The sequence below is a fragment of the Mustela putorius genome, unplaced genomic scaffold, assembly GCF_011764305.1.
Source record: "Mustela putorius furo isolate JIRA1106 unplaced genomic scaffold, ASM1176430v1.1 tig00000785_pilon_pilon_pilon, whole genome shotgun sequence".
Lineage (NCBI taxonomy): Eukaryota > Metazoa > Chordata > Mammalia > Carnivora > Mustelidae > Mustela > Mustela putorius.
In genome coordinates, this window is record NW_025421480.1 from 7703810 (window position 1) to 7729888 (window position 26079).

Consider the following 26079-nt stretch of genomic DNA (forward strand, 5'->3'; position numbering starts at 1 on the left):
AGATGTCTGTTAGGTCTAGTTGGTAGAGAGTGTTGTTTACGTGTTCTGTCTCTTTGTCAATCTTTTGCTTGTTGTTCCACCCCATTATGGAAAGTGGTATATCAAAGTCTCCAACTATTATTATTGGATTGTCTATTTCCCCTTCATTCCGTCCATTTTTACTTCATGTATATACCATTTGGCTGTGGTAAATATCTTTTTACACATTGATGAGTTCAAAAGGTCTGCGACTTTACCTGTAATGTCTTTATCTGGTTTGGGTATTAGGGCATCTTTCTCTACTGTTCTTCTGTTTTCATTTTACTCATTTCTGCTGCCATTTTTTCCTTCCATTTCCTTTAGGTTTGTATTGCTTTTGCTCTCTAGTTTTTTTTTTTAATTAATTTTTAAAATTTATTTTCAGCGTGACAGTATTCATTATTTTTGCACCACACCCAGTGCTCTATGCAATCTGTGCCCTCTATAATACCCACTACCTGGTACCCCAACCTCCCACCCCCTGCCCCTTCAAAACCCTCAGATTGTTTTTCAGAGTCCATAGTCTCTCATGGTTCACCTCCCCTTCCAATTTCACTTATTTGTGGAGCATAACAAATAGCATGGAGGACATGGGGAGTTAGAGAGGAGAAGGGAGTTGGGGGCTCTCTAGTTTTCTAAGGTGAAAGCTTAGAGCATTGATTTTAGGTCATTCTTCTTTTCTAATATATGCACTTAATGCCATACATTTCCCTCCAAGCCTTGCTTTCAATGCAGCCCTCAAATTTTAGTAAGCTGGAAAAAAAAAATTTAGTAAGCTATATTTTTTTTCATTTGTTCAAAACATTTTTCATTTTCCTTTTGTTCAAAATATTTTCAAATTTCAGTTAAGATTTCTTCCTTGAAAGCTCCAAATCTTTGGGGATTTTTCCAGCTATCTTCCTGTTATTGATTTCTGTTAATTACATTGTATTTTGAGAGTATACTTTGTATACTCTCTACTTTTTAAAATTTCTTAAGATGTGTTTTCTGACCCAGGATACAGTGTGTCTTGGTCAATGTTCCATATGAACTTGAGAAGAATGTGTATTCTGTGGTTGTTGTATGAGATATTCTTTAAATGTCAATTGGATACACTTCATTGATGGTGCTGTTCAGTTCAATTATGTCCTTACTGACTTTCTGCCTGCTGGATCTGCCACTTACTGAAAGAGGAGTTTTGCATCTCTTACTATACTAGTGGATTTTTCTATTTCTCCTTGTAGTTCCATATTATTTAAAAAGATATTTGTGGAAAAACTAGTTTTTAAAAAGCACAGGAATGTAAACACAAAATTGGGCCTGTGATTATGTGTAAGCAAGTGGGGATGGGGAAAGGAGAGGCATAGGACATTTCTAAGATGTTGGCAACATTCTGATTCTTGATCTAGGTGATTAGTACACAGATGTTCATCTTTGTATTATTCTTTAACCTTTTGTATATATGATACATTAACAATAAAATTATTGAATAAGTGGTATTTTAAAAGAAACACAAAGAAAACGTGCATATATAGAGAATATCAGGGGTTCGTTTTCTTTAAATATCGCTTTGGATGCCATAGAATACCATCCACATGACTGACTAATCTGGGTTTAGAAAAGTTTAGAAAAGTTTATCCTTATAAAAGATACATTCTGTGGTAAAACAAGAAAGCAAAATTGGAGAGATGGTTCTGGGTAGAACTTAAAAGACAATGGAACAAACAAACAAAGACAATGGAACATAAAGACAGGGGAGAGAGAACAGGCAGTCCAAGAGGGAGGAAGAACACAAAGAGTAAGCAAACAGGAAGAACACACCTGAAATACAATATGGCAAGTGAAATTAAATAGGAAAAAATATGGAAATTCCCTGAAAATCATTTGGAATAGCTTGAATTTTTTTTCCTGGATATAATTAAAGGGCCATGGTTCTAAGAAGAACATGACTAAATGAAATGCAGTTTAAAGGAGATAAATTAAAACATGACAGATTAAATGCATTATTTAATTTCTATTCTCTCCCTTTATCTCACTAAGATAGTTGCAATCCTACAAGGAGAAACGACGGGAAGGGAAGCAAGAACAGAAAGTAGAAAGCAGAGAGAGAAGTGGTGTCTGACATAGCAGAGCATGAAATTGTGTTAATTAAGAGCTTGCAGAGGGAATTCTAAAGGGATGGGAACCCTCCAGTGTGCCTTCAGTCCTTTCCTCCAGCTCTGCTCCCTGAATATGGAAACCTAGCATATATCCTCCTAGCAAGATAGAAGAGGATTCTTCTTTGAATTAACATGATCAGTCCTACTTAAAATAACTTAAATTTGGAGTCAGAAGGGGAGAAGCACAATGGAGCACTAGAGGAGTGAGAAGTATTCCTAAGAACTGACCCAGAACTTGTTACAACTTCCTATATTTTAAAGGAGAACCAAAGACTACGAGAGAATTGCAGAAAGCTTCTAACATGAACATGGGACACCTAAATCAATAAAGAGAACAATGGAACTCAGAGGAAACAAAAGATAGCAGGAAGCAAAAGAAATGATCCAAAAAAGCATAAATAACATCTTCATAGAAATAGGAGAAGATATTGTATACATTAAAGAAAACGAACATGTTATAAAATGGGAAAGAATTAAGAAAAGATTTTGAAAAGTGTATAATCACAATGAAAAAATCAAACACTCGAAATAAAAATGATAGACATGGAAAATTGAAATGCTCAGTATGTTCTGACCAGGCCTTGAGTGTTGGCTTCTCTCTAGGCCTTGTAGATAAACAGTTCCATCCAAACAGAAGAGTTACCAATACCTCATTATAATGTGACTACACATATGGACAATGTAAAAGATGGTACTGATGATCGCAGACTGCACTTGAAACCGATGTTTTAGAGTCAATAGTGTGGCTTGCAAAAAGCAGTAATTGCATCGCATTTCATGGTGGCATGGTTTAGGGCACAGAGGTTTGGTAATAACCCTACAGCTGCCTAACACGGGTCCCTCAACCTGCCAGGACCACATCCTGAGTGGGCAGAATGCCATCACCCAAGTATGTACACAGTGAGCAAAGAGGAAATTCAAGACATTTACTGAACATCTATAGCCTCATGTCCCCTGGATGGCCCTGATAAGAAACTCTCCTTGGAATTTTTCGTAACTTCTGAGATACATAGGAGAATTCTTATTTTCACAAATTCCTCTGTATATCCACTCAATAGATAGACCCAGCTCTGTCAAATTTTAGAATACCAAGAGAAAAAAGGAAGATCCTAAAAACTTATAGAAAGGCAACCCATTAAATAATAACAAGAATCAATGTATCATCTGACTTTTCATTAGGAAACTTTAATACAAAAAGACTGGAGAAAATGCCCTCAGATTTTTGAAGTCTCTGCCTAGCCAATTTATCCAGCAGGTGTATAAAATATTTTCAGATATTCAGAGTCCCAAAATTTTATGTTCATATATACTTTCACAGAGAGGTACTGAAGAATATGCTTTAACAAAAACAAAGAACAAAGCGCAAGATCCAGTAAATGTTGGCTTCAGCCCAAAGAGTAATGAAATGAAGCAAGTGCTAGATTATCTCCACATTTACCACATGGAAAATATTGTGGAACTCCACATTACCTATTGGAACACTTAGGAAACAATAAATTTTCAAAAGGAAATAATTACTACCTCTGGGAGAATTATTACCTCATGAATATATATGTATAAATGAAATGTAATTATAGTAAAATAACTGACATAGTAGTAAACAATATTTACATAGTAAAACAATGTAATGTACTACAGATTAATCTAAACACTGTGATACTGGGAGAAGTCATATAAATACTTACGTTTTATGAGAAATATATCTTCATCTGGCATGTAAGAAGCCAATCTATAATGTGTAAAATCATATACTGAGAGAAGCATAAGAATATTTGAGAATTTGAAGACACATTGCAGATGAAAGAGCTGTAAGAGTCAAGACTGTTTTCCTTTGGGAACAAGAGTGATAAATGAGGAGAAATGGGGCAAAGATAGCATTTTAGTGCTATTTGATTTGTTTAACCCAGATATATGTTTATAAAAGTAAAAAAAATTTTTTTAAATGATAAATGGAAACAATGTACAAGTTGGATGAGAGAAGAGAGAGAGGTCATTTTATTTTTCTATTTCCTATTTTTTTCTTCTTAGGACCTGGCGTATTGTGGTACCAATGACATTTGATGATATGCTAAAGGAGATTAAAGGAAATCAAGTGGCTTTTCAAGATTGCTTTACTGCAGATTTTCTTTTTGTGCTGGCCTTTCCTTTGATGACAGTATTTGAGATTCCTGGATTTTTACCAATCTCTTCACCACGTGGTAGTCAGTTAATGGCAGCCTGGACTGCTTGTGTTCCTTCATCTGTTGTTGTGGTTGCTGATATGGAGACCTTTCAAACAAATGACTCATTCCACAGCTGGACCAGAGTCAGAGTGCCTCCAAACATTTTGACAGATGATGAAAGGCACAATGTATCTGATGTGAGCCTATCACAGAATGGAATATTTTTTCTAATAAATGGCGTTCTTTACGTAAGAAGTTTTACTGAGTTCAAAAGGCTGGGAGTAAGTGAAAATCTTCCCAATAGTGGAATTATTGGTATTACAACAAGAAGATGGTGTTGGATCAACTATTTATTAAAGGTTAGTAAAAGATTATATATCTATATGTGTATTACACTTACACATTTAGATTTATTTACTATATTATTTAATTCAGTGAAATATGAGACTACACTGTACAGCTTTCTTGCAGAGTTATTTTATTTATGGTTGAAAATAAGTCCATCTTCCTAACCTAACTTTTTAGAGGCCTCTTTATAGAGATACACTTCCAACAAAAGAAATAAAATAAATCTTATTTATTATTATTATTATGCAGTCATTTAGCCATATTATGAGAGTTTTGTTTAACCTTGACGTGGGCAAAAGATCCAAAAAATTATTTTCCCCAAAAAGTCTATGTATTCTCAAAAAATGAATTAACTCCTCTTTTTGGCAATATAGGAAATAAGATATCCTAAAGTTTATTCCACTACAAAACACTTAAAATGTTGTGTAAAATTTTTAAACGTTTTTAAATGCAAATAGCTATACCTGTATGGAAATAGGAGAAATCCTGAGAGGAATGGGGTAGTCCAAGATCACTAATGGAGAGGCATAAGCCAATTCCCAATCTCAGCTGCTGTAAGCTCATGTGCTGATCTTAAATATTTAGACCTCTGTTACCTAGACTCAAGGCCTTGGGCCTGAGCAAGGTAGGGCATCTGACAATCATTTTTTCATAAAACAAGAACCTTCAAAAACTTTCCCAACATAATTAAATCTATCCCAGCGTTAACTCTTAGAAAGAGAGAAAAGTCTGTCTTTAGAATTTGTGATGAGAAATCAACCCACATGGACTCTGGGGCCCAGATTCCCAGGACCTGTGTAGTTTAAAAAACATTAAGGCTATCACCAAGCAGAATTGAACATCATAATTTCTGGAGAAATAAACCCTCAAGTCAGGCTTTGGAAATTTCCCACAGATAACCTTCTGACAAAATTGAGCTCACAGTAAAAAACGACAAAACACACAATGAAACATTAGATGCTGTGAGAGCCAGCAGAAACAATAAAGAGAAGAATCATTCCTACAAAGCCATCAGGTATTGGAGTTGGCAAAATACAAAATATCTTTAATAGACTTAAATAAATGGAAAACATAGGGAAAAAGGAATCTACCAAATGGCCAGGCAGTTAGTAAAACCAAAAGCAAGAAAGCCATTACTATGGCTTTAGGGTAGTGGTTATCCTGGAAAGGAAAAATGTAGTGACTAGGAGAGAGCATGGGTGACATTTGGGAATTCTGATAATATTCCATTTCTAAATCTCCATGGTCATTACACAGACTCTTGCTTTGCACAAATCTTCCAGCAATGTATTTTTCTATTCAGTCCATTTTCGGTATGTGGATTATATTTCAAAAGTTTTAATATGTTAAAATATTACATTTTATGTAATAAGCTTAGGTAAAATAATGAAATTGAAATTAAAATTCAATGGACAACTTAAATTGAAAATTAGATGAGAAGAAATTAAACAAAACAAAATACTGAGAGAAAAAGAAATAGAAAACAAGAAAAAAAGAACGAGAGAAAAGAGAATGGAAAAGAAAAGATCCAATATACATCTAATCAGCATTCCAAAATGAAAGACTGGAGAGATGGGAAAGAACTGAGACTTTTTCAGACTTCAAGAAAGAGATCAATCCTCAGTCCAAAAATATTAATAAATTCCAATTGATATGTTAAGAAATAAAAACCCCTTAACACAAAATAATCAAATTGCACGGTCACAAGTTGCATGGCAGTCAAAGACTAGCAAGATATTAAAAGTATCTAGATAAGAACGACAAATTACAAGCAAGGCAATAAAGTAATTAGGACCAGTGGAAGCCAGAAGATAGCAAAATACTCAACTGAAATCAAATTATTGTCAACCTAAAATTATACACATTCGATGAAACAAGCGTGAAGAACAAGAATGAAACTATTTTAAAGAACCAAAACCAGATATTTTAGAGTATAAATAGAATTACCTGCGTTGAAAACTTATTAGATATCATCAATAGCAAAATGGAGATGACATGACATAGGAAATAGTCAATAAAACTGAAGTGTTAAAATTTCAATTGGAAATTTTCCAATCTAAACAATAGAAAAAACTGTCAAAACTGAACCAAGTCTGGGGCACCTGGTGGGTGCAATTGGTCAAGCGTCCAGCTCTTGGTTTCAGTTCAGCTCTGATCTCAGGGTCATGAGATCGGGCCCCATGTCAGGCTCTGTGCTCAGCATGGCATCTGCTTGAGACTCTCTCTCCCTCTCCTGCTCTCTCACTTTCTAAAAGAAATAAATAAATCTCAAAATAAATAAATAAATAAAACCAAGTTTTAGAGACCTGTGGGATGATACCAAAATGTCTAGCATTCATGTCATTGAAGTTTCAAGAAGGAGAGGAGAAAGAGTATCATGTAGAAAAAAATAATAGAATGATTTAATGGTTAGAAACACTCCATATTTGGCAAAAGATATATAAACTTATAGGGTCATGAAACTCAGCAAACTCCAAACAAGATAATTGCAAAGAAATTCATAATCTACTGAAAACCAGAGGAGGAAGAATAGAAAGCACCCAGAGGAAAATGACGTAGCCTGTACAAGGAGAATAATGATTCAAGTGATGGCACATTTCTCCTCAGGAGCCATAAATGACAGAAGGTGATGAAGTAATATTAAATGCTGAAAGAGAAGAAATATTAATCCAGAGTTCTATATCTAAACAAAAATGTCTTTCAGGAATTAAGGAGAAAAATAAAGACATTTTTAGATGAAAGAAAACTTAAGAGACTTTGCTACCTGGAGACCTCTTCTAATAAATGCCTAAGAAACTTATCAATTGGAAAGGAAATGGAAAATTTTTCAAGTCAGGAATTAATAAAGAACAATAAAGAAATGGTACTTGTATGGGTAATATATAAGTTCCTTATCCTGTCTTATTTCCTTAAGATAGGTATGACAGCAAATATCTATAAAAGCAAAACTTAAAACATGTTTTCTGGTGGGGCTTTTAATGTATCTCGATATAGATACAATTACAACATAAATGAGGAAGGAAAAGGGACCCTATGGAGTAGTGAGGGTTTTTTTATTCCACTTGGAATATTAAAGTATTAATTCTAAGTAGGTTGTGAAAAGTAAGGACATAAATTATAAGCCCTAGGGCAGCCACTAAAAAAGTAAATGATGAATATATAAATTAAAATGGAATACTGGGGCTCCTGGGTGGCTCAGTGGGTTAAGCCTCTGCCTTCGGCTCAGGTCATGATCCCAGGGTCCTGGGATCAAGCCCCGCATCGAGCTCTCTGCTCACCAGGGAGCCTGCTTCCCCCTCTCTCTCTGCCTGCCTCTGCCTACTTGTGATTTATGTCTGTCAAATAAATAAATAAAATATTTAAAAATAATAATAATAAAATGAAATACTGGAATACTAAAATATATATATTTTAAAGATTTTATTTATTTATTTGAGAAAGAGAGAGGGCATGAACAGGGGGAACAGCAGACAGAGGTAGAGGGAGAAGCAGGCTCCCCACTGAGTAGGGACCACTTTGTGGGCCTCGATCCCAAGACCCTGAAATCATGATGCAAGCCAAAGGCAGATGCTTAACTGACTGAGCCACCCACACACCCCCTAAAAATATATTTTTCAAATAATCCAAAAGAAAGCAGAAAATGAAAAAAAAAAAAAAAAGCAGAAGGCAAAAAAAAAAAAAAAAAAAAAAAACCACACTAGGATAAAAACAGAGGATACAAAGTAAAAAAAAAAATGGTAAAGCTATATAGAAACATATCAATAATTTCATTAAATTTAAATAGCCAGAGCACTAATTAAAAAACATCAGTTGCCAAATTGGATTTTTTTTTTTCTTTTAAGATTTGATGTTCCAGTTAGTTGCAGGCTCCTGGATAGCTCAGTCAGTTGGACATCCAATTCTTGATCTTGGCTTGATCTCAGGGTCCTGAGTTCCAGACCCAGTGGTGTTGTGGAGCCTTCTTCATTGGTGAAAAGACTCTATACCATTAGGATGTCTATGCTTGAGAAATTCAGCACACACTGTAACAAACCCAGCGGGCAGCTGTTATTCGTCGTTCTCTCATATGCAGTAGAAATTGAGAAGCTGATTCTAAAAGTCATATGGAAATTCAAGGTAGAAAGAAAAATTACAGATATCTAAAAATAAATGCCACTAAAAGTGTATAAGATCTTGTTTGAGATCAAAATAAAATATCAAAAATATTAATGAAGATCTGAATAAGTAGCTAGCTCTATCATGTTCATGGATTAGAATACAGAATTTTAAGAGTGTTTCAGTTCTTCCCATATTTATCTATAGATTTGATGCCAATCGAATTAAAATTGCAATGTTACTTTGTGGCACTCAACACACTGATTCTAAAATATATATATGAGAGAGTAAAGAGCTGAGGGTTAGAAGGGGATGGAATAACCTAGTGTTTCTTCTTTCACATATCAAACTTTATTATAAGGCTATAGTAATTAAGACTTAAAATATTGGAAGCAGCTTTTTTCATTTAGTTCCATATCTCACCAGCTTTTGATGTATTCAGTCTTCTACTGTCTGATCTCTTTCAGAGGGTAGACACTAGCTCTCTTATGTTTCATGCTTGTAGAGTGTATCATTGTTTTTGATCCTTTTACTATCATTCATGCTGTGGTTTTCTATTTCTTAAAAACTGCAGAGCCTTGCTTCTTCTCCAGTGTGACAACTTGTGCCCTAAAATTACAGTCTTCAGTCCACTAAGATTTAACATAACTATTGCTATGGTTGGAGTTAGGTCTACATTTTGGCATTTGTTTTCTATCAAACTTGTTCTTTTGCTTCTCTTGTCTTGTCTTCTGAATGAATCCTGTATTTTCCAGTATCTCTGTGTCTTCTACTGTATTGATTCTTTTTCATTCAGAACTATTTGTTAGTGGTTACACTTGGCTATCCAATAATTTTTAATCAGAGCCTAATTTCAAATATATACTTCACAATAGTGTTAAGAAACTAATAACTGTATGATTCCATTTATGCCCATTTTTTCCCTTTATACTCTCACATTTTACTTCTAAATATGCTATAAATCTCAAAATGCAATTTTTTGTTTTATTTTTTATTTTTAAACTTTATTTTATTTTTTCAGTGTTCCAAGATTCATTATCAAACTACATTGTTAATAATTTTGCTTTAAAAAGTTAAAAGCTTTGCTTTTGTCATATGGGGCACCTATGTGATACAGTCAGTTAAATTTGAGACTCTGGTTTTGGGCTCATAATCTCAGGTTAATGAGATCAAGCCCCGAGTCAGGTTCCCCACTCAACATGGAGTCTGCTTGAGATTCTCTCTCCCTTTGCCCCTACCCTTCCTGTTCATGCTCTCCCTTTCTCAAATAAATAAATAAATCTTTTTAAAAATGCCAAATGTCTTAAAGATATATAGGTATATGAATATCGACTGATAACAAAATAAGTCTTTTACATCTATATTCTCCTGGGTATGCTTTGTTTCTGTTGGCATACCCAGAGTTCTTCTTGAACTCATTGCCATTCAGCCTGAAGAATGTCTTTGAATTTTCTTGTATAACAAGTTCTGTCAGCATTTGTCTGTGTAAAAGTGTCTTTATTTTTTCCCTTCATTTTTGAAGGACATACAGAACTATAGGATGACGGCTGGGTTTTGCTGCTTATAGAGTAATATATAAAAACATCATTCTGTTATCTTATGGCCTCTAACCATTTGGGGTAAGAAGTGAGCCATTATTCATGCCGCTGTTCTCATATATACCATGTGTCTTTCTATCTGTAGCTGCTTTCAGAATTTGCTCCTTATCTTTGGTTTTTAGCACTTTTATTATTGATTAGATATGATTTCCTTTGTATGTATCCTGTTTGTGGTTCAAGGGAACTTCTTGGATTTCTGGGGTAATGTCATTCATTACTTTAGTGGTATTTTTGGATAGTATCTCTTCAAATATTTCTTCTGCACAATTCTGTTTTTCCTTTACTTCTAGAAGTTTAAAAACACTTATATGATACTGTTTAATATTGTCCCACAGATCTCAGACAATCTATTCATTTTTTTTTGCCCTACTTCTTTCTTTGTATTTCAGTTTGTATATTAAACTGTCTTCAGGTTATCTACTTGGCTTTTCCCACTTACTCTTGAATCCATTGAATAATGTTTTAATATAATTTTATATGTAATTTAAAAAAATTTTTTATATCTAGCATTTTCACTTCTTTTTTATCATTAACATATCTCAGCTGAAATTCCCCATCTCTGCCCTCATGTTGCCCATCTTTTCCACTAGGTCCTTCAGCATTTTTATGAGTTGTTTTGTCTTTAGCCATGCTTGGGCTCTTAGCACTGACAAGATTCCAGAGATCTCTTCCTACTTTACAACTGGCCACCACCTTTCCAAACCTAGGGAGCACTGTCTTGTCTCTATAGCCTAGCTGCCAGCGCTTTGATCACCAAGGGATTCTTCCCTCCCTCATCTTGTTCCAGATTTTCATGCTTTGGGACATGTATCTCTCTCTCTGTTGCTTCCCTGTCCCAAGTCATAGCTGGGAGACTGCTTTACACCGGGAAAAGGCCGACCGTGGGTCAGAGGGAGAGTTTCCCCCAGCTCCCTGACCTACTCCCAGCCTATGGTAGCTGAGAATCCAGAATGCAGATGGATTTCTCCCAACTTGGCTGCTTTGCTGCCAGCCCCCTCCCTATCTTCAGAGAATTACTGCTTTCTATTTGGGAGAGGGCTGAATGCCTGAGAGGGATCTATCAGCTCCCCTACCTTGTCCCAAAACATTTGGCTTACTTCACACAAGCACTAAGTGAAGATCTATGGGAAAGTTTGTGGGTGGGTAAAAACTCATTCCTTGGAATTCCCATCTGTCATATTTATGACGGACTCCCATCCCTCTGCGAAGAAGACTAACTATGGGTCTTTTCTATGAAGGGCTCATTTGGTTTCTAATATTTTTCCTCTTCAAGGATTGTCTTCCACTCATTTAAAGCAACTAGGTCTAAACTTTAATTGAATCTTCATTTGATAAAATGGTTTTTTCCTGAAATGACTCTTCACCAAATGGTTGGTTTCTTTGGTTACCAGTTTGATATCTGTCTACATCCTGTCTGAGCATATTTAATACTAAATATTTGGGTATTACATAATCTTAAGGAGACAAGATGTGTCCAAGAGACTCCTTTTGGTCATCATGAATGTAGAGGTTACATGTTAAGTAAAAATCTCTAAGAATTAGAAACAGTTGGGAAGGAGAGACAGGGAAGAAGGGTTCTCAGCTCTCTAAATGAAATTAGGCCCACTGAATTTCAGACGTAGCAGCCTCTCAGAGGCCTTCCTCTCTAACAGCCTGTGTTCATGAAAAGGTGGTATTGGTTTGTCTAAGGTTTTTAGTTCTGTCTTCTCTTTATCCCATATCCAAGGAAACTGTAATTCCAAAAACAACTTAATGTTTGAAGTGTCTTTATATCTTGACAGTAATGAACATGGAAGGGACACTCATGGCCAGAGTAGATAAACACATAAGAAAAGAGAAAGCTGATATTCTCTGAGGGTCAATTTAAAAGTGAATTCAGATGAATTATTTCTTCAGATAGAAACAATATACCAAAGAACAAAATTACTGAAATAATTTATTTTTATGAATACATATGATATATTTCTATGTAATATATTTCAATGCCTAGAGTAGTATTCAGAAATACCCTAAATGCTAAACATTAATAGACACTACATTTTATAAACATATATTTTTATCCCCAGGGGTACAGGTCTGTGAATCATCAGGTTTACACACGTCTTAAATATAGCAAATTAGAAGACCAGACTTGTTAGGACTATCACTAAAACCATAAATCTTCTAACATTTTCAATTTTTTATAGGGTAAAACAAGAAGTAAAGTGGCAACCTGGACAAAAAATGAAGTTTATCTTGGATATGATTTTCTTAAATTTGTCAAAATAATGACTACTGAAAAACTGAAAAATTTTCTAAATATACCATCAGCTGCTACACTAACTATACACAATGTCGAATATACAGGACACCCTTTGGAACTTGCCTTATTTTTAAGTTACTGCACTACCTGTACGGTCAACAAAATGATTTACTTGGTAATATACAACGAAGATACAGAAGACTGTGTGAACCAAAACTTTGCGTTAGATGTCCCTATTAACAGCTTTTTAACTCCGCATTTTATATTCACAGCACTGCCAGGTTTAGTACTCTGGGACAAATATAGGATCTACTATTTTTATCACAATTTCACAGAGACTGGAGTTTTACAAACACCTACAGAATTTGGAAATCTGTCCAGATTAGCACATAACAGCATTATTCATGATATTTTCATAGGTGAGGCATTCTCATTCTGCAAAAATTATTCTAGATTTCATGGTAGACCTCTTCCTCATGAAGGTGTATCAATCACAAATGCACTCGTATACGATGCTTTTGGTAGGTAAAGGTGTACTTTTACCACCTAAAAATGGATATCCGAAGTTCTACCGAGGTTAACTATGATCTCACATGGAGAAATGGCAAACTCAAGTTTGGGTCTTTCCCATAGATCCGTTTTGATCATTCAGCAGATACGAACCAAGCAGCCCACACAGGCATTTTCATTGGAAGATGTGATACGGTGCTGTCTAGGGTTCCCTAGGGCTACCACAACTGGGTAGCTTCCAACAACAGAAATTTATTGTCTCAGCTTTGGAGACTAAACGTCCCCATTCAAAGTGTGAGCAATGCCACATTCCCTCTGAAGCCTGAAGGGAGGCTCGTCTATTGCTTCTTCCTAACCTCTGGTGGCTTGCTGGCAAACCTTGCCATTCCCAGGCTTGCAGCGACCTCAGTCCAACCTCTGCCTTCATCACGACATAGCTTTCTCCCTGTGTCCTCACGTGCCATCTTGTTGCAAGGACACAGGGCCCACCCTACTCCGGTGGGGCCTCATCTTAACTAATCACCTCTGTAATGATCCTATTCAAATGAGGTCACATTCTGAAGTAGTACTGGGAATTAGAGTGTCAACATCTTTCATGAGGGGACACAATTCAACCTATAGTAGGTGTTGTAGAGTTGAATGGACCCATATTCGCCTCCATGGGCAAGTCATTGAACGTTTGCAAGTCTCATTTCCTAATCTGGAATGTAGGGTGGCTGTGTTGATTGGATAAGGGCTTGTAAAATGCTTAGAATAAAACCGGACACATTATAAACCTTCAGCTAAAAGTAGTAATTCTGAATCTTACTGTTCCCAAGATAGTATACTAAACATTATAGGCAATGCAAAGAAATAGGAAGTTCCATCCTCAAGAAGTCTGGTTAGGAGGTGAACCATGAGAGCCTATGGTCTCTAAAAAACAATCTGAGGGGTTTGAAGAGTCCGGGGTGGGGGGAGGTTGGGGGTACCAGGTGGTGGGTATTAAGGAGGGCACGGATTGCATGGAGCACTGGGTGTGGTGCAAAAACAAGGAATACTATTATGCTGAAAATTAAAAAAAAAAAAATTAAAGACATCGTTTGTAAAATTAAAAAAAAAAAGGAGATAAACCTAACCATGGAATTTAAAGGAAATGTTGCTGTAAATTGTAATGTCTTTCTTTAAAAAAAAAAAAAATCTTTTTTATTATTAATTAGAAAGAGAGCATGAACAGGGGGAGGAAGAGAGGGAGAGGGACAAGCCGACTCCACACTGAGCCCACAGCCCAACTCGGGGCTCAGTCCCACAACCCTGGGGTCATGACCTGAGCTGAAATCAAGAGTCAGACACGCATCCAGCTGAGCCCCTGGCGCCCTTTGTAATGTCTTTCTTGATGCCTATCACCCAGCAACTCCCAAACAGTTGATTTTTATGTTCCCCTTTACAACAAAACTCTTTAAAATATTGCCTAGTTTCACTTCTTCGTCTTTCCTCCCTTTCTCGTGAAGCCACACGAATCAAATACTCCATGGGAGTGCTCTTGTCAAGGTTCTTAACAACCTCCCCTTTGCTAACCCAATGGCCGGTTTTCAGCCATCCTCCATGAGCCGGCGTTGTCAGCACGGCATGATTCTTTTTTTTTTTTCCCCCAAAGTCTTTATTTATTTGACAGAGATGGAGAGAGCACAAGCTGGAGGAGCAGCAGGCAGAGAAAGAGGGAGAAACAGGTTCTCCACTGAGCAGAGAGCCCAACCTGGGACTTGATCCCAGGACACTGGGATCATGGCCGAAGGCAGACACATAACCGACTGAGCCACCCAGGCTCCCCTAGCAGGGCCTGATTCTGGAAACACATTTTTTCACCTGACTTCTGGGGCATCGTTTTTTTTTTGCCCCTCCTGCTACTTCACTCTCTACTCCTCTGCAGCCTCTTTTTCTTGATCCCTCATCGTCCTGATTCCCAAATGGAGAAGCATGTCCGGGTCTAGTTTCCAGACGTCTCTCAGAGCTCCGTTTCCATGCATTCTGCCCTCCAGCCATGACTCCTAGCAACATGGTTAATGCTATGACAGCCAATATCAGGAGCTAGAGAGGCACACAGATTGAGGACCTCACCCATTCTGGGGAACAGGCGGGTACAGAAGGCTTCCTTGCGGAAGTGCCGTCTAAGCTGAGGCCTGCTGAGTGGGCAGAGGTTAGTTAGGCAGTGAAGACAACATGGGGACAGGGTGCCCAACAGCCCAGAGACAGAGACAACAGGGTACAGTTCAGGCCTTGAAAGACAATTCAGTGCTGACATAGAGTTCTCCAGAGAGAAAAAGGAGCAATCTCTGCTGGAGAAATCCAAGTTCAGGTTCCGAGATTTATACAAGCCATGTGAAGAAATCGTACCTTCTCCTAAGGCCCGTATAGGGAGTTCTAAAGAGTTTTGAGCAAAAGAGAAGCAGAATCATATTTGTGTTTTATTAAAAGGCCGTTGACCACAGTAATAAGGAGATAAAGTTAGAATAATCAACAGGGGATACTTTTAGAAGAAACTTAAAAGGTTGAATGTTATAATGAGAGCCATTTGGAAATGCTGAAATAAAAAGTCTAAACTGTCTATAAGCATATGAACTATGAATTTAAAAAGTCCTCAGCCTGCAACATTTCCATTTCTCAAACAACCCACTATTAAAAAGTTGCCATGAGATGGGGCGCCTGGGTGGCTCAGTGGGTTAAAAACCTCTGCCTTTGATTCTGGCCATGATCCCAGGGTCCTGGGATCGAGCCCCGCATCGGGCTCTCTGCTCAGCGGGAAGTCTGCTTCCCCCACTCTCTCTACCTGCCTCTCTGCCTACTTATGATCTGTCAAATAAATAAATAAAATCTTTAAAAGTTGCCGTGAGGGCACCTGGCTGGCTCAATTGATGGAGCATGGGACTCTTGATCTCGAGGCCATGAGTTCGAGCCCCACACTGGGTGTAGAGATCCCTTAAAAATAAGATCTTAAGGGGCACCTGGGTGACTCAGTTGGTTAGGCCTCTGCCTTCAGCTCAGGTCAGGATCCCAGGGTCCTGGGATCAAGCCCCACGTTGGGTTCTCTGCTCAGCGGGGAGCCTGCTTCCTCCCCTCTCTCTGCTTGCTTATGATCTCTCTCTCTCTGTCAAATAAATACATAAAGTTTTTTTTTTTTTAAATAAGATCTTAAAAAAATGTTGCTGTATTTTATCTGGACTTCTGAAAGAGCAAATTCAAAATATAATAAGCCATATTTTCAAAATGACTAATACATATAAAAATGATGCCATTTTTAACTGCTGCACTGTGTTCTGTGGTTTCTCTACACTATCATCTAAACTAATAGGAGTGTAAATAGATATTTAGACAGCTATCAGGCTTCAGTTCTTTTGCTATCATGAATAGTGCTGCAGAGAATGTGCTTCTGTGTATATTTTTGTACATTTGTACAGGTATCCTTTAATATAAATTATCAAGATGTAGAATTCATGAATCAGTAATTTAAATATTTTAAAAATAAATCCTTTCCAGTGGTTCTCCAGCAAAAATTGTCATAGTCTAAATTTCTCCAAAAGTATTGGAAAACGTATATTTTCATATACTATATTTGATATTTACCCATAGTACAGAAAAAATGGGTAATTCTCATTTTATCACACATTTCATAATAAGAGGTTATATCTAGTTTCTTCCTATGTTTATTGGCCATACTCTTGTACAAATTGTCAGGTCATACTGTGAAGTTTTTTGTTTTGTTTGGATAAAGAAAGGGAGAGAGCAAGCCCGGGACAGGGGATGGGCAGAGAGACAGGGAGAATCTTAAGCAGGCTCCAATGTGCAGCACAGAGCCCGACATGACATGGGGCTCGATCTCATGACCCTGACATCATGACCCAATCCAAAGTCAAGAGTCGGATGCTTACAAGTGAGCCACCCAGGTTTCTCGCTTATTAAAACATTACTAGGTGAACATTGGATTAAATGTGAAGTTAAGATGAAAATTAGGAATTATTTTTAAAACAAGATTAAAAACACTATATAAAGGTTTGTGGATGCAGCTAAAGCCACAGTGAGAAAAACATATAGCCTTATGGGGTTTTTTGTTTTTGTTTTTTTTTTTAAAGATTTTATTTATTTATTTGACAGAGAAAGAGAGAGATCACAAGTAGGCAGAGAGGCAGGCAGAGAGAGAGGAAGAAGCAGGCTCCCTGCTGAGCAGAGAGTCTGACACAGAGCTCGATCCCAGGACCCTGAGATCATAACCTGAGCCAAAGGCAGAAGCTTAACCCACTGAGCCACCCAGGTGCCCCAACCTTATGTTTATTAGTAGTTTTAAATGCTTAGGAAACAAGACTGAAAATAAATGAACTAATCATTTACCCTAAGAAGCAAACAACAGACACCAAAGTTACAAAAAGAAAGCACAAGTGAAGAATCAAGAATGACAAAAGCAGAAATTAAGGAATTAAATAGAAAGTAGATCTGATAAACAAGTCCTTTCAAAGGAAGAGAAAACAAAAGCAAAATACTCGATTTCGACAGAGGTCCTGATCTCAGGGCCCTGGGGTGCAGTCCTGCATCAGGCTCCCTGCTCAGTGGGGATCTGCATGTCTCCCTCTCTCTCTGCCCCTCACCTCTCCGTGCTGTCTCTCTTTCTAAAATAAATAAATTAATTTAAAAAAATAACGTTTTAGTGAGCAGCATGAAAGAAAGGAGAGAGAGTGCTGGAAAGCACAGAGGAGGGACGTCTAATCCAGATTTATGAGATTAGGAAAGGCTGAGTAAAGAAAACACCTTTAAGAACTAGGAACAGGAAGAGGCTACATACTAGAAATACTAGATCAACGTCAGGATGGGGGGTGAAGTAGCAAAGACCCCGAGGCAGGAGAGAACATGCCAAGTTTGTGGAACTGAAATTTGTGGTGTCGGACTACGTAGTATGTGAGCCCAAAAGTGGCAACAAGCAAGGCTCGCTGCACATCACCACATGACCTGGACATTATCTAAAATCCAAGAGCAGTATATATTTTTTGCTTTGTGAGGCTACACATTTTGTGTGTCATCACAGGGTGTTTGTATCCTGCACCTACTTTCCTCACTCAACATCCCGGTGGATTTTGTCATCCGCCTGCATTTTTCTCTTCTTCTACCTGGTGAAGTTTCTAGAAACACAACACATAAGGCACAGCAGGCCAAGAATTGGGTAAGCCTGGAAGGAGTTATTGCCAAAAGCAAAACAAAACAAAGCTAAATTTATAAAGTAAGTTATATGAGGAAAAGTAGCTTGTCACCACGGTCCTTTGGACCGTGGTCCAAAGGTCCAAAGGCTCAAAGGACCTCGGCGCCGCAGCTCACCTGCGCACAGCCGCAGAGTTTGCCAACTTAGCCACATGTCAGCACTGGCACTCCATGCCCCCAGTGTGGGGCTTCAGCCGTAAGGGCATCTCCCCCTTGCAATTATACTAAAACACTCTGAAAAATATTCCGAGCTGCACATTCACCTTACCGATCAATGTGACAATTTCACCAGCATTTATCGTATCATTGAATTCCTGCTGACGACATTATCACTACATGAGAGCTTAAGGTTATAAGAGCGTGTATATGGACAGCGATGTCTTTTTAAAGTATTCTGATCCTGAAAACAATTGACATTGCTGATTAAGGAGTTTTACTAGAATGTAATTTATAGTAATTTGTGAAAATGCCACTTGTGTGTTCAAATTTCAAATGTAAGTTGCATAAGCACAGTACACTCTGTGCTTCTCACTCTATGAGTTGACCTTGCTCCCTCTAGCCAGTCCCTTTAAAGTGTTGTTGTTGTTGTTTTAAATTAGGGAAAGTATACCCCTAGAAACCATCCACGGAGAATGTCATGTGTGGAAAGAAAGCCATGAAATCAACTAGTCCAACTGTTCATTTTACAGATACAGCTACTAGAATCAAAGAATTTAAGAGACTTATTGTCTATGAACCTCTGTGACTTAGGCATAATACCCTGTTAAGAAAAGGAAGTTGGTTATTATTTACATAGTGAACCTGAAGATGTATCAGCACACACACACACACACACACACACACACACACCCATTTCTTTATCCCAATAGTGTCAGTCTGTTACAGCTTCTATAACAAAATATCATGGGCTATGTGGCTTAAACAATAGAAATTTGTGTTCTCGCAGTTCTGCAGCATAGAAGTCCAGATCAAGGTGGTATCAAGGTTGGTTTCTGACAAGGACCCTCTTCCTTGCTTGGAGACATGGGCCACCTTCTTACTGTGTCCTCACATGGCCTTTCCCCTGCCTGCATGCACAGAAAGGTCTTATGTCTTCCTCCTCTGACAAGAATACCAGTCATATTGGACTAGGGCTTTATGACCTAGTTTAAATGTCCTGAAAGACATTTTCACGAAATACAGTCACAATGCAAGCTGGGGTTTCAACCTATCCATTTTGGGGGCATGGGGGAAGACAAAATTCCATCCATAGCAAAATGCTTCCTAATAATACTATTCCTGCATGGCCATGCTCATCATTATTTAGTGCACTAATTCCAGCTTTTTTGTGTAAGTGATGTCATATATAAAGTGATGTCATAAATACAAGAAGAAATGTATCCAGGAAAAGAATCACTGTACTATGAAGTAGAAGCTTTCCAGCATCGCATAAAGTTTGCACCTACACACTCTAATTTTTCTCTAAAAAGATAAATCCTTCATTACTATGAAAGAAATAATTTTGGTTAGAAGTGCATGGATTTGGGGCACCTGGGTGGCTCAATGGGTTAAAGCCTCTGCCTTCGGCTCAGGTCATGATCTCAGGGTCCTGGGATCAAGCCCCACATTGGGCTCTCTGCTCAGCGGAGAGCCTGCTTCCCTCTCTCTCTCTGCCTACTTGTGAGCTCTCTCTCTGTGTCAAATAAATAAACAAAATCTTTAAAAGTAAAAAAGTGCATGGATTTATGGTTACTTAGGATAACTAGAATAACAAACTTTTCTTCTTTTCCAGATTATTATGGAAATATTTTGGCAAAAATGGAAAATAACATCCTGTTTTATTCCAAGATCAATATTAAAGATGCAGTAAAACTACACTCATGGGCAAATAGCACAGTGAAGTCATTAATTCTATTGAGTACGTCTACTCAAATATATTTCATATATGTTTTTGAAAATGCCACAGTACAGTCACAGGAATATCCTTTAAAACTGGAAACACAAAGTGTGAATTTCTATATACAAGAAAAATGCCCCTACATGGCATTTCATAATAATGTTTTTAGTGTTTTTCACTTTTTGGACAAGGGAGAGAACCTGTCCTTTTGGGCTCAAATAGTCTATACAGAAAATCTTGGTCTGTATGTTATTGTGGAATCATATGGCCCAAATATATTACAAGAAATACAGAAGGTTCACTATGAAGTCGCCCTAGGATACTGTACTAAAACCACGGTAAGTTAATATTTTAAAATTTATTCATTCGATTGTAATAAATGTAAAATTAAAATACTTACATTTTTATCCTATCATGAAAAATATAGAATCTGACATCATCAGTGACATTTGATGACGTTTTCTGATTACAAACACTTATCTTTAGGTTTATGTCATTTTGATTCATGTTGCAGTAATTTCTGTTAGCAGATTATGGTAAACAATGTTTAATTTGAAAAGAAATTGAAACTTTCTTCATCTGTTATAAATGTGTGTGTGTGTGTGTGTGTGTGTGTGTGTGTGTGTGCACGCGCTCCTGCTCAGGCTTTTTTTTCTCTTTCAAATAAGCAAATAAAAAATATATATACATATGAATTTATGTATATGTATTTATACGTATGTATATATATATTTTTAAAAACAGATTTTCCTATATAACACTGCCCCAAAACCTGATGGCTTCAAACAGCACCCAATTCTGTTTGTCAATCATTTGGGTGGTGAATACCTGGGCGATAGTGCTGGTTTCATCTGTCTGGGTTCATTCCTGAGGTGGTGGTCATCTGGTAGCTTGTCTGGGACAAGGTGATCTAGGATGGCCTCAATCACACATCAAGCCGTTGGTGCACACACTGGCTTGTGTGAACAAGGCACCTCAGCTGAGCGCTTTTCTCTCATCCATGTGGCCACCATCCATGTGGCCACTCCAGGCCGGAGCTGGCTTTTCCCCAAGAGTCTCAGGGAAGTATTCCAAGATAGCGTGAGCAGATTCCTGTGGACCTCTTGAGGCCTCCATGTGGCCACATTCTATTCGTCAAAGCAATTCACAAGGCCAGCCTAGATTAACAGGATGAAGAAATACAGTTCACCCCTTGACGGGAGAACAGCAGACTTACCCTATGAAGAGAGGTGCCTACAGGAATGAGAAGAAGTACCGCAGCTAACTTTCAGATGATGCAGCACAGCTAGGTGCAAATGTACTTTAGGTATTATTTTGTATACTACTTTCCAATGAACATTATAGCATAAATGTTTCACATGTTACTACGATTTCTTCCCAAACACTGTATATTCTACTTCCCACCTTCTCTTTCTGCATTCAGCTTTCTTTAGCATTTACAGTAGTGGGCATCTTAACAGAGGCAATGGAATGAAATGTTCAGTTAATTCCAAAGTCAGTTTAAGCAGAGGATCATTAAAAGTGAAAATGATATGAATGAAATGTTATACTTTAATTTAAATAAATGAATGTATATTCATTAGTCAACCTTTTAATACAGGACCACAGACTTTTCTTTGAAATAAGTCAACTTACTGGAGCATCTCCTCTCCTTTCTTGCATAACCTTATTCATAATGCATTATCTCTTAAGTTCCCACCTCTGTTTCTTTAAAAGGGGAGGGGGTGCCTGGGTGGCTCAGCCAGTTAAGCATCTGCCTTCAGCTCAGGTCATGATCCCAGGGTCCTGCAATCAAGCCCCATGTCAGACTCCATGCTCAGTGGAGAGACTGCTTCTCCCTCTCCTTCTGCTTCTCCCAGACTCCTGCTCAGGTTTTGTTTTTTTTTTTTCTCTTTCAAATAAGCAAATAAAATCTTCAAAAAAAATAAAAGTAGAGGAGGGAGAAAAATTAATGACACTGGCAAAGCCATCAAAATTCTAGATTTTTTTCACTTTTTCCAATCTCTTACTGTTACCTTGCTCATACCTAATCAATTTCTTCAGGGACTTGCTTTATTAAAATTTTCCAAAGCAATCATTTTGTTCTCAGGGAAACAGTAATGCTACTTTCCTTTTACACTCAATTTCATCAGCCCATAATATTTAATTCCACAACTACAATAATAAGGCAATCTAGAATAAACAGGTTTAGAAACACAGAGAGCTGATTTAGATTTGCATAATATATGGATAGATCTTAAAACATTGTTACATGGAAAACAGTGTCGAGTAAGAAACTGAGATCCATCATATAGTAACATTTACAAAAATTGTAAACACCTACACATAAATCACAAGCAACAACAAAAAAAAGCATTATTCATTTTACACAGACACAATACCCAAGGACAGTTATCAGACAATATGACATCATCAAGTATAATGACATCATGCTTGCTTGATAAATATTATGGGGGTCTGCACATGGGGGAAGACGGAAGGGAATGAAGGCAGAAGATACAGGGAAAAACTAAAACATAATAAATAAAATAAGACTGGATGGATCATGTTTCAAGAAACAAGGAGGGTATTTAATTCACTTTTCTGAAACTGAGGTACCCCCCTCTCCCAGAACAAGAACAGAAAAGATTTACACCATCCTCCAACCCAGGAAAGTTTTCTTTGATTACCTAGCCACAATATCTGCATAAGCTCTCATACGTTTTCCTTCCAAGAATGTGCTGTATAATGTACTTTTGCCCATTTGCAATTCAGAACTTCAAAATACAGCTACCAGTCAAAATCTACAAATAACAGCCATGACAAGGGCTCTCCTTAATGCCCACCCCCTGTTTCCCCCATCCCCCCACCTCCTCCTCTCTGATAACTATCAGCGTGTTCTCTAGAGTTTAGAGTTTGTTTTTGGTTTCTCTCTCTCTCTTTTCCTCTTTGCTCATCTATTTTATTTACTAAATGCCACATATGAATGAAAACATAATATTTGTCTTTCTCTGACTCATTTCGCTTAGCATTATACTCTCTAGTTCCAAAAATGTCATTGCAAATGGTAAGATTTCATTCTTTTCTATGGCTGAATAATATTCCATTACACACACACACACACACACACACACACACACACACAGTGCAGCCACTGTGATGGATTTCCCTCAAAAAGTTAAAAACAAATACCCTATGATCCAGTAATTGCACTACTGGGTATTTACCCCCCAAAAAAGCCACAAAAACTCTCATTCAAAGGGATTAGCAAGTTTTTTCATCTTTCTGTGCCTTAGTACTTTCATCTAAGTAATGATAATAATAAGAACAATATAGTATATGTAATAGAATATCTAATTCATATGTAATTATGCCTACATGTTACCATAATGTATTGTTTTCTATATTAGCCACTATATAGTAATAAAATAATTATTATTGTAATATTTACTTCATAAGGCTTTTAGGATTAAATGAGTTTAACTACAGGGGTGCCTGGGTGGCTCAGTGGGTTAAAGCCTCTGCCTTCGGCTCCGGTCATGATCCCAGGGTCCTGGGATAGAGCCCTACATCGGGCTCTCTGCTCAGCGGGGAGCCTGCTTCCTCCTCTCTCTGTCTGCTTACTTGTGATCTCTGTCTGTCAAATAAATAAATAAAATCTTTTTAAAAAAATGAGTTTAACTACATAGAGAACTTACAGGTGCCTCTGGCCATAGCCAACACTAGGTTTACTTGTTGCTAAATAATAATCACCACTATAATCACCACTGTTGCTGCGACTACTACTGTTCCTGTTATCACCACCACATTTCGTCAACCCTAGCACACATTTTTTTTAGCATCTATGAAATCAGGATGAGTCTTACATCCTGTGATATCTTAGAGCCTATGAATTACAGTAGTAATGTGATAACCTTGCTTATTTTGTGCAGATTGGGTCAATACGACTTCACAGATTAATCATTGTGTGTCCTAGCTAGTAGGGTTGTCAAGTATCCTAGCTCATTACTCAATTTAGGGGAAACAAAACAAAACAAAACAAAACCTGAATATAACACCTATATACAAAAGTGGATAACTTTAATTTTGAAAATGTTTTAGTGCTACTAGCTGGTTTCGTAGTGATATTTACATGAAAATTTAGTTTTGAAATTTTAAAAATGTTTTGAACATCTTGATTGTCATAGTCCTTTTTTAAATTGAGGTATTTTTTTATAATTGAATAGAACATTATATTCATTTCAGACATGCAACATAATGATTTGGTGTTTGTTTGTATATGTTGTGAAATGATCACCACAGTAAGCCTACTTAACCTCCATCGCTACACATAGTTACACATTTTTTTCTTATGATAAGGACTTTTAGTGTTTATTCTCTTAGCAACTTTTAAGTGTACAATACAGTATTATTAATTGTAGTCACCATGCTGTACCTTACAGTACCATGACTTGTTTTATAAGTGTGAGTTTGTACCGTTTGAGTACCTTCATTCATTGTTCACACCCACCACTCCCACCTCAGGCAATAATCAAACTGGTCTCTGTACCTTTGAGTTGGGGGGGAGGGGTTCATTGGTGGGGAGAGTGTGTCAGTTCCACATGTAAGTGACATACAATATTTATCTTTCTGTGTCTGGCTCATTTCACTTAGGATCATGCCTCCAAGATTCACCCACGCTGTCGTAAATAGGCAGGATTTCCATGTTCTTTTTTTGTTTGTTTTTTTAGATTTATATATTTATGTTGAGAGAGAAAGATTTCCTTGTTCTTTATGACTGAATAATATTCCATGGTGTGTATACAGAAGTGAAAGAGAAACATAGGCTGCTTTCGTGTCTTGGCTACTGTAAATAATGCTGCAGGGGACATGGGGGTGCAGATAACTTTTCGAGTTAATGTTTTTACTACCTTTGGGTATATTCCCAGAAATGGAATTACTGGCTCATATGGTAGTTCTGTCTTTAGTCTTCTGAGGGTCCTCCATACTGTTTCCTACAGTGGCCGCATCAATTTACATTCCCACCAAGAGAGCACAAGATTCTCTTTTCTCCACATCCTCTCCAACATTTGTTATCTCTTATGTTTTTTGATCATGGCCATTCTAGCAGGGGTGAGGAGATACTGTGCTCTTGATTTACATTTTCTTGATAATTAGTGATATGACGGACCTGTTGGTCATCTATCTATATATATACATATATGTCTTCTTAGGAATAAATATATATTCAGAACCCTTGCCCATTTTTTAATCATATTGTTTTCTCACTGTTGAATTATTCAAGTTCCTTGCATATTATGGATATTAACCCTTTACCAGGTGTGTGACTTGGAACTACTTTCTCTCATTGTTTCTTTTGCTATGCAAAAGCGTTTTTTAGTTCAATGTAGTCCCACTTGTTTATTTTTGCTCTTGTTGCCCTTGCTTTTGGTGTCAAATCCAAAAAAAATATTGCCAAGACTGATGTCAGGGAGCTTACTGCCTGTCTTCTTCTAGGAGTTTTATGGTTTGAGATCTTATGTTCAAGTCTTTAATCTCCTTTTGAGTCGACTTTTGTATGTGGTGTGGGGTAGGGGACCAGTTTCATCATTTTGCATGAGGTTCTTCAGTTTTCCCATTTATTGAAGATTATCCTCCCCATTGTATATAATTAACTCCTTTGTCATAAATTACCTGGCCGTATACACATGGGCTTCATTCTGAGCTCTGTTCTGCACAGTGATGTGTTTGTTGTTATGCCAGTATTATACTGTTTTGCTTATAAAGCTTTGTAATACGCTTTGAAATCAGGTAGAATGATGCCTCCAGCTTTGTCTTTCTTAGGTTGTTTTGGCTATCCTGGTTCTTTTGTGATTCCATATAGATTTTAGAATTCTTTGTTTCCATGAAAAATGCC

At 37.2% G+C, this 26079-nt stretch overlaps 1 protein-coding gene across 1 annotated transcript in view; it reads left to right on the forward strand.

Moving 5' to 3' along the window:
* Positions 1–26079, forward strand: part of CATSPERE (catsper channel auxiliary subunit epsilon) — a 141249-nt gene that overhangs the window by 73936 nt on the left and 41234 nt on the right. Inside the window, exons 9-11 of the mRNA XM_045084664.1 lie at positions 4185–4677; positions 12546–13020; positions 20100–20542. Of these exons, the coding sequence (XP_044940599.1) occupies positions 4185–4677; positions 12546–13020; positions 20100–20542 (1411 nt within the window). The remainder of the gene's footprint in view (positions 1–4184; positions 4678–12545; positions 13021–20099; positions 20543–26079) is intronic.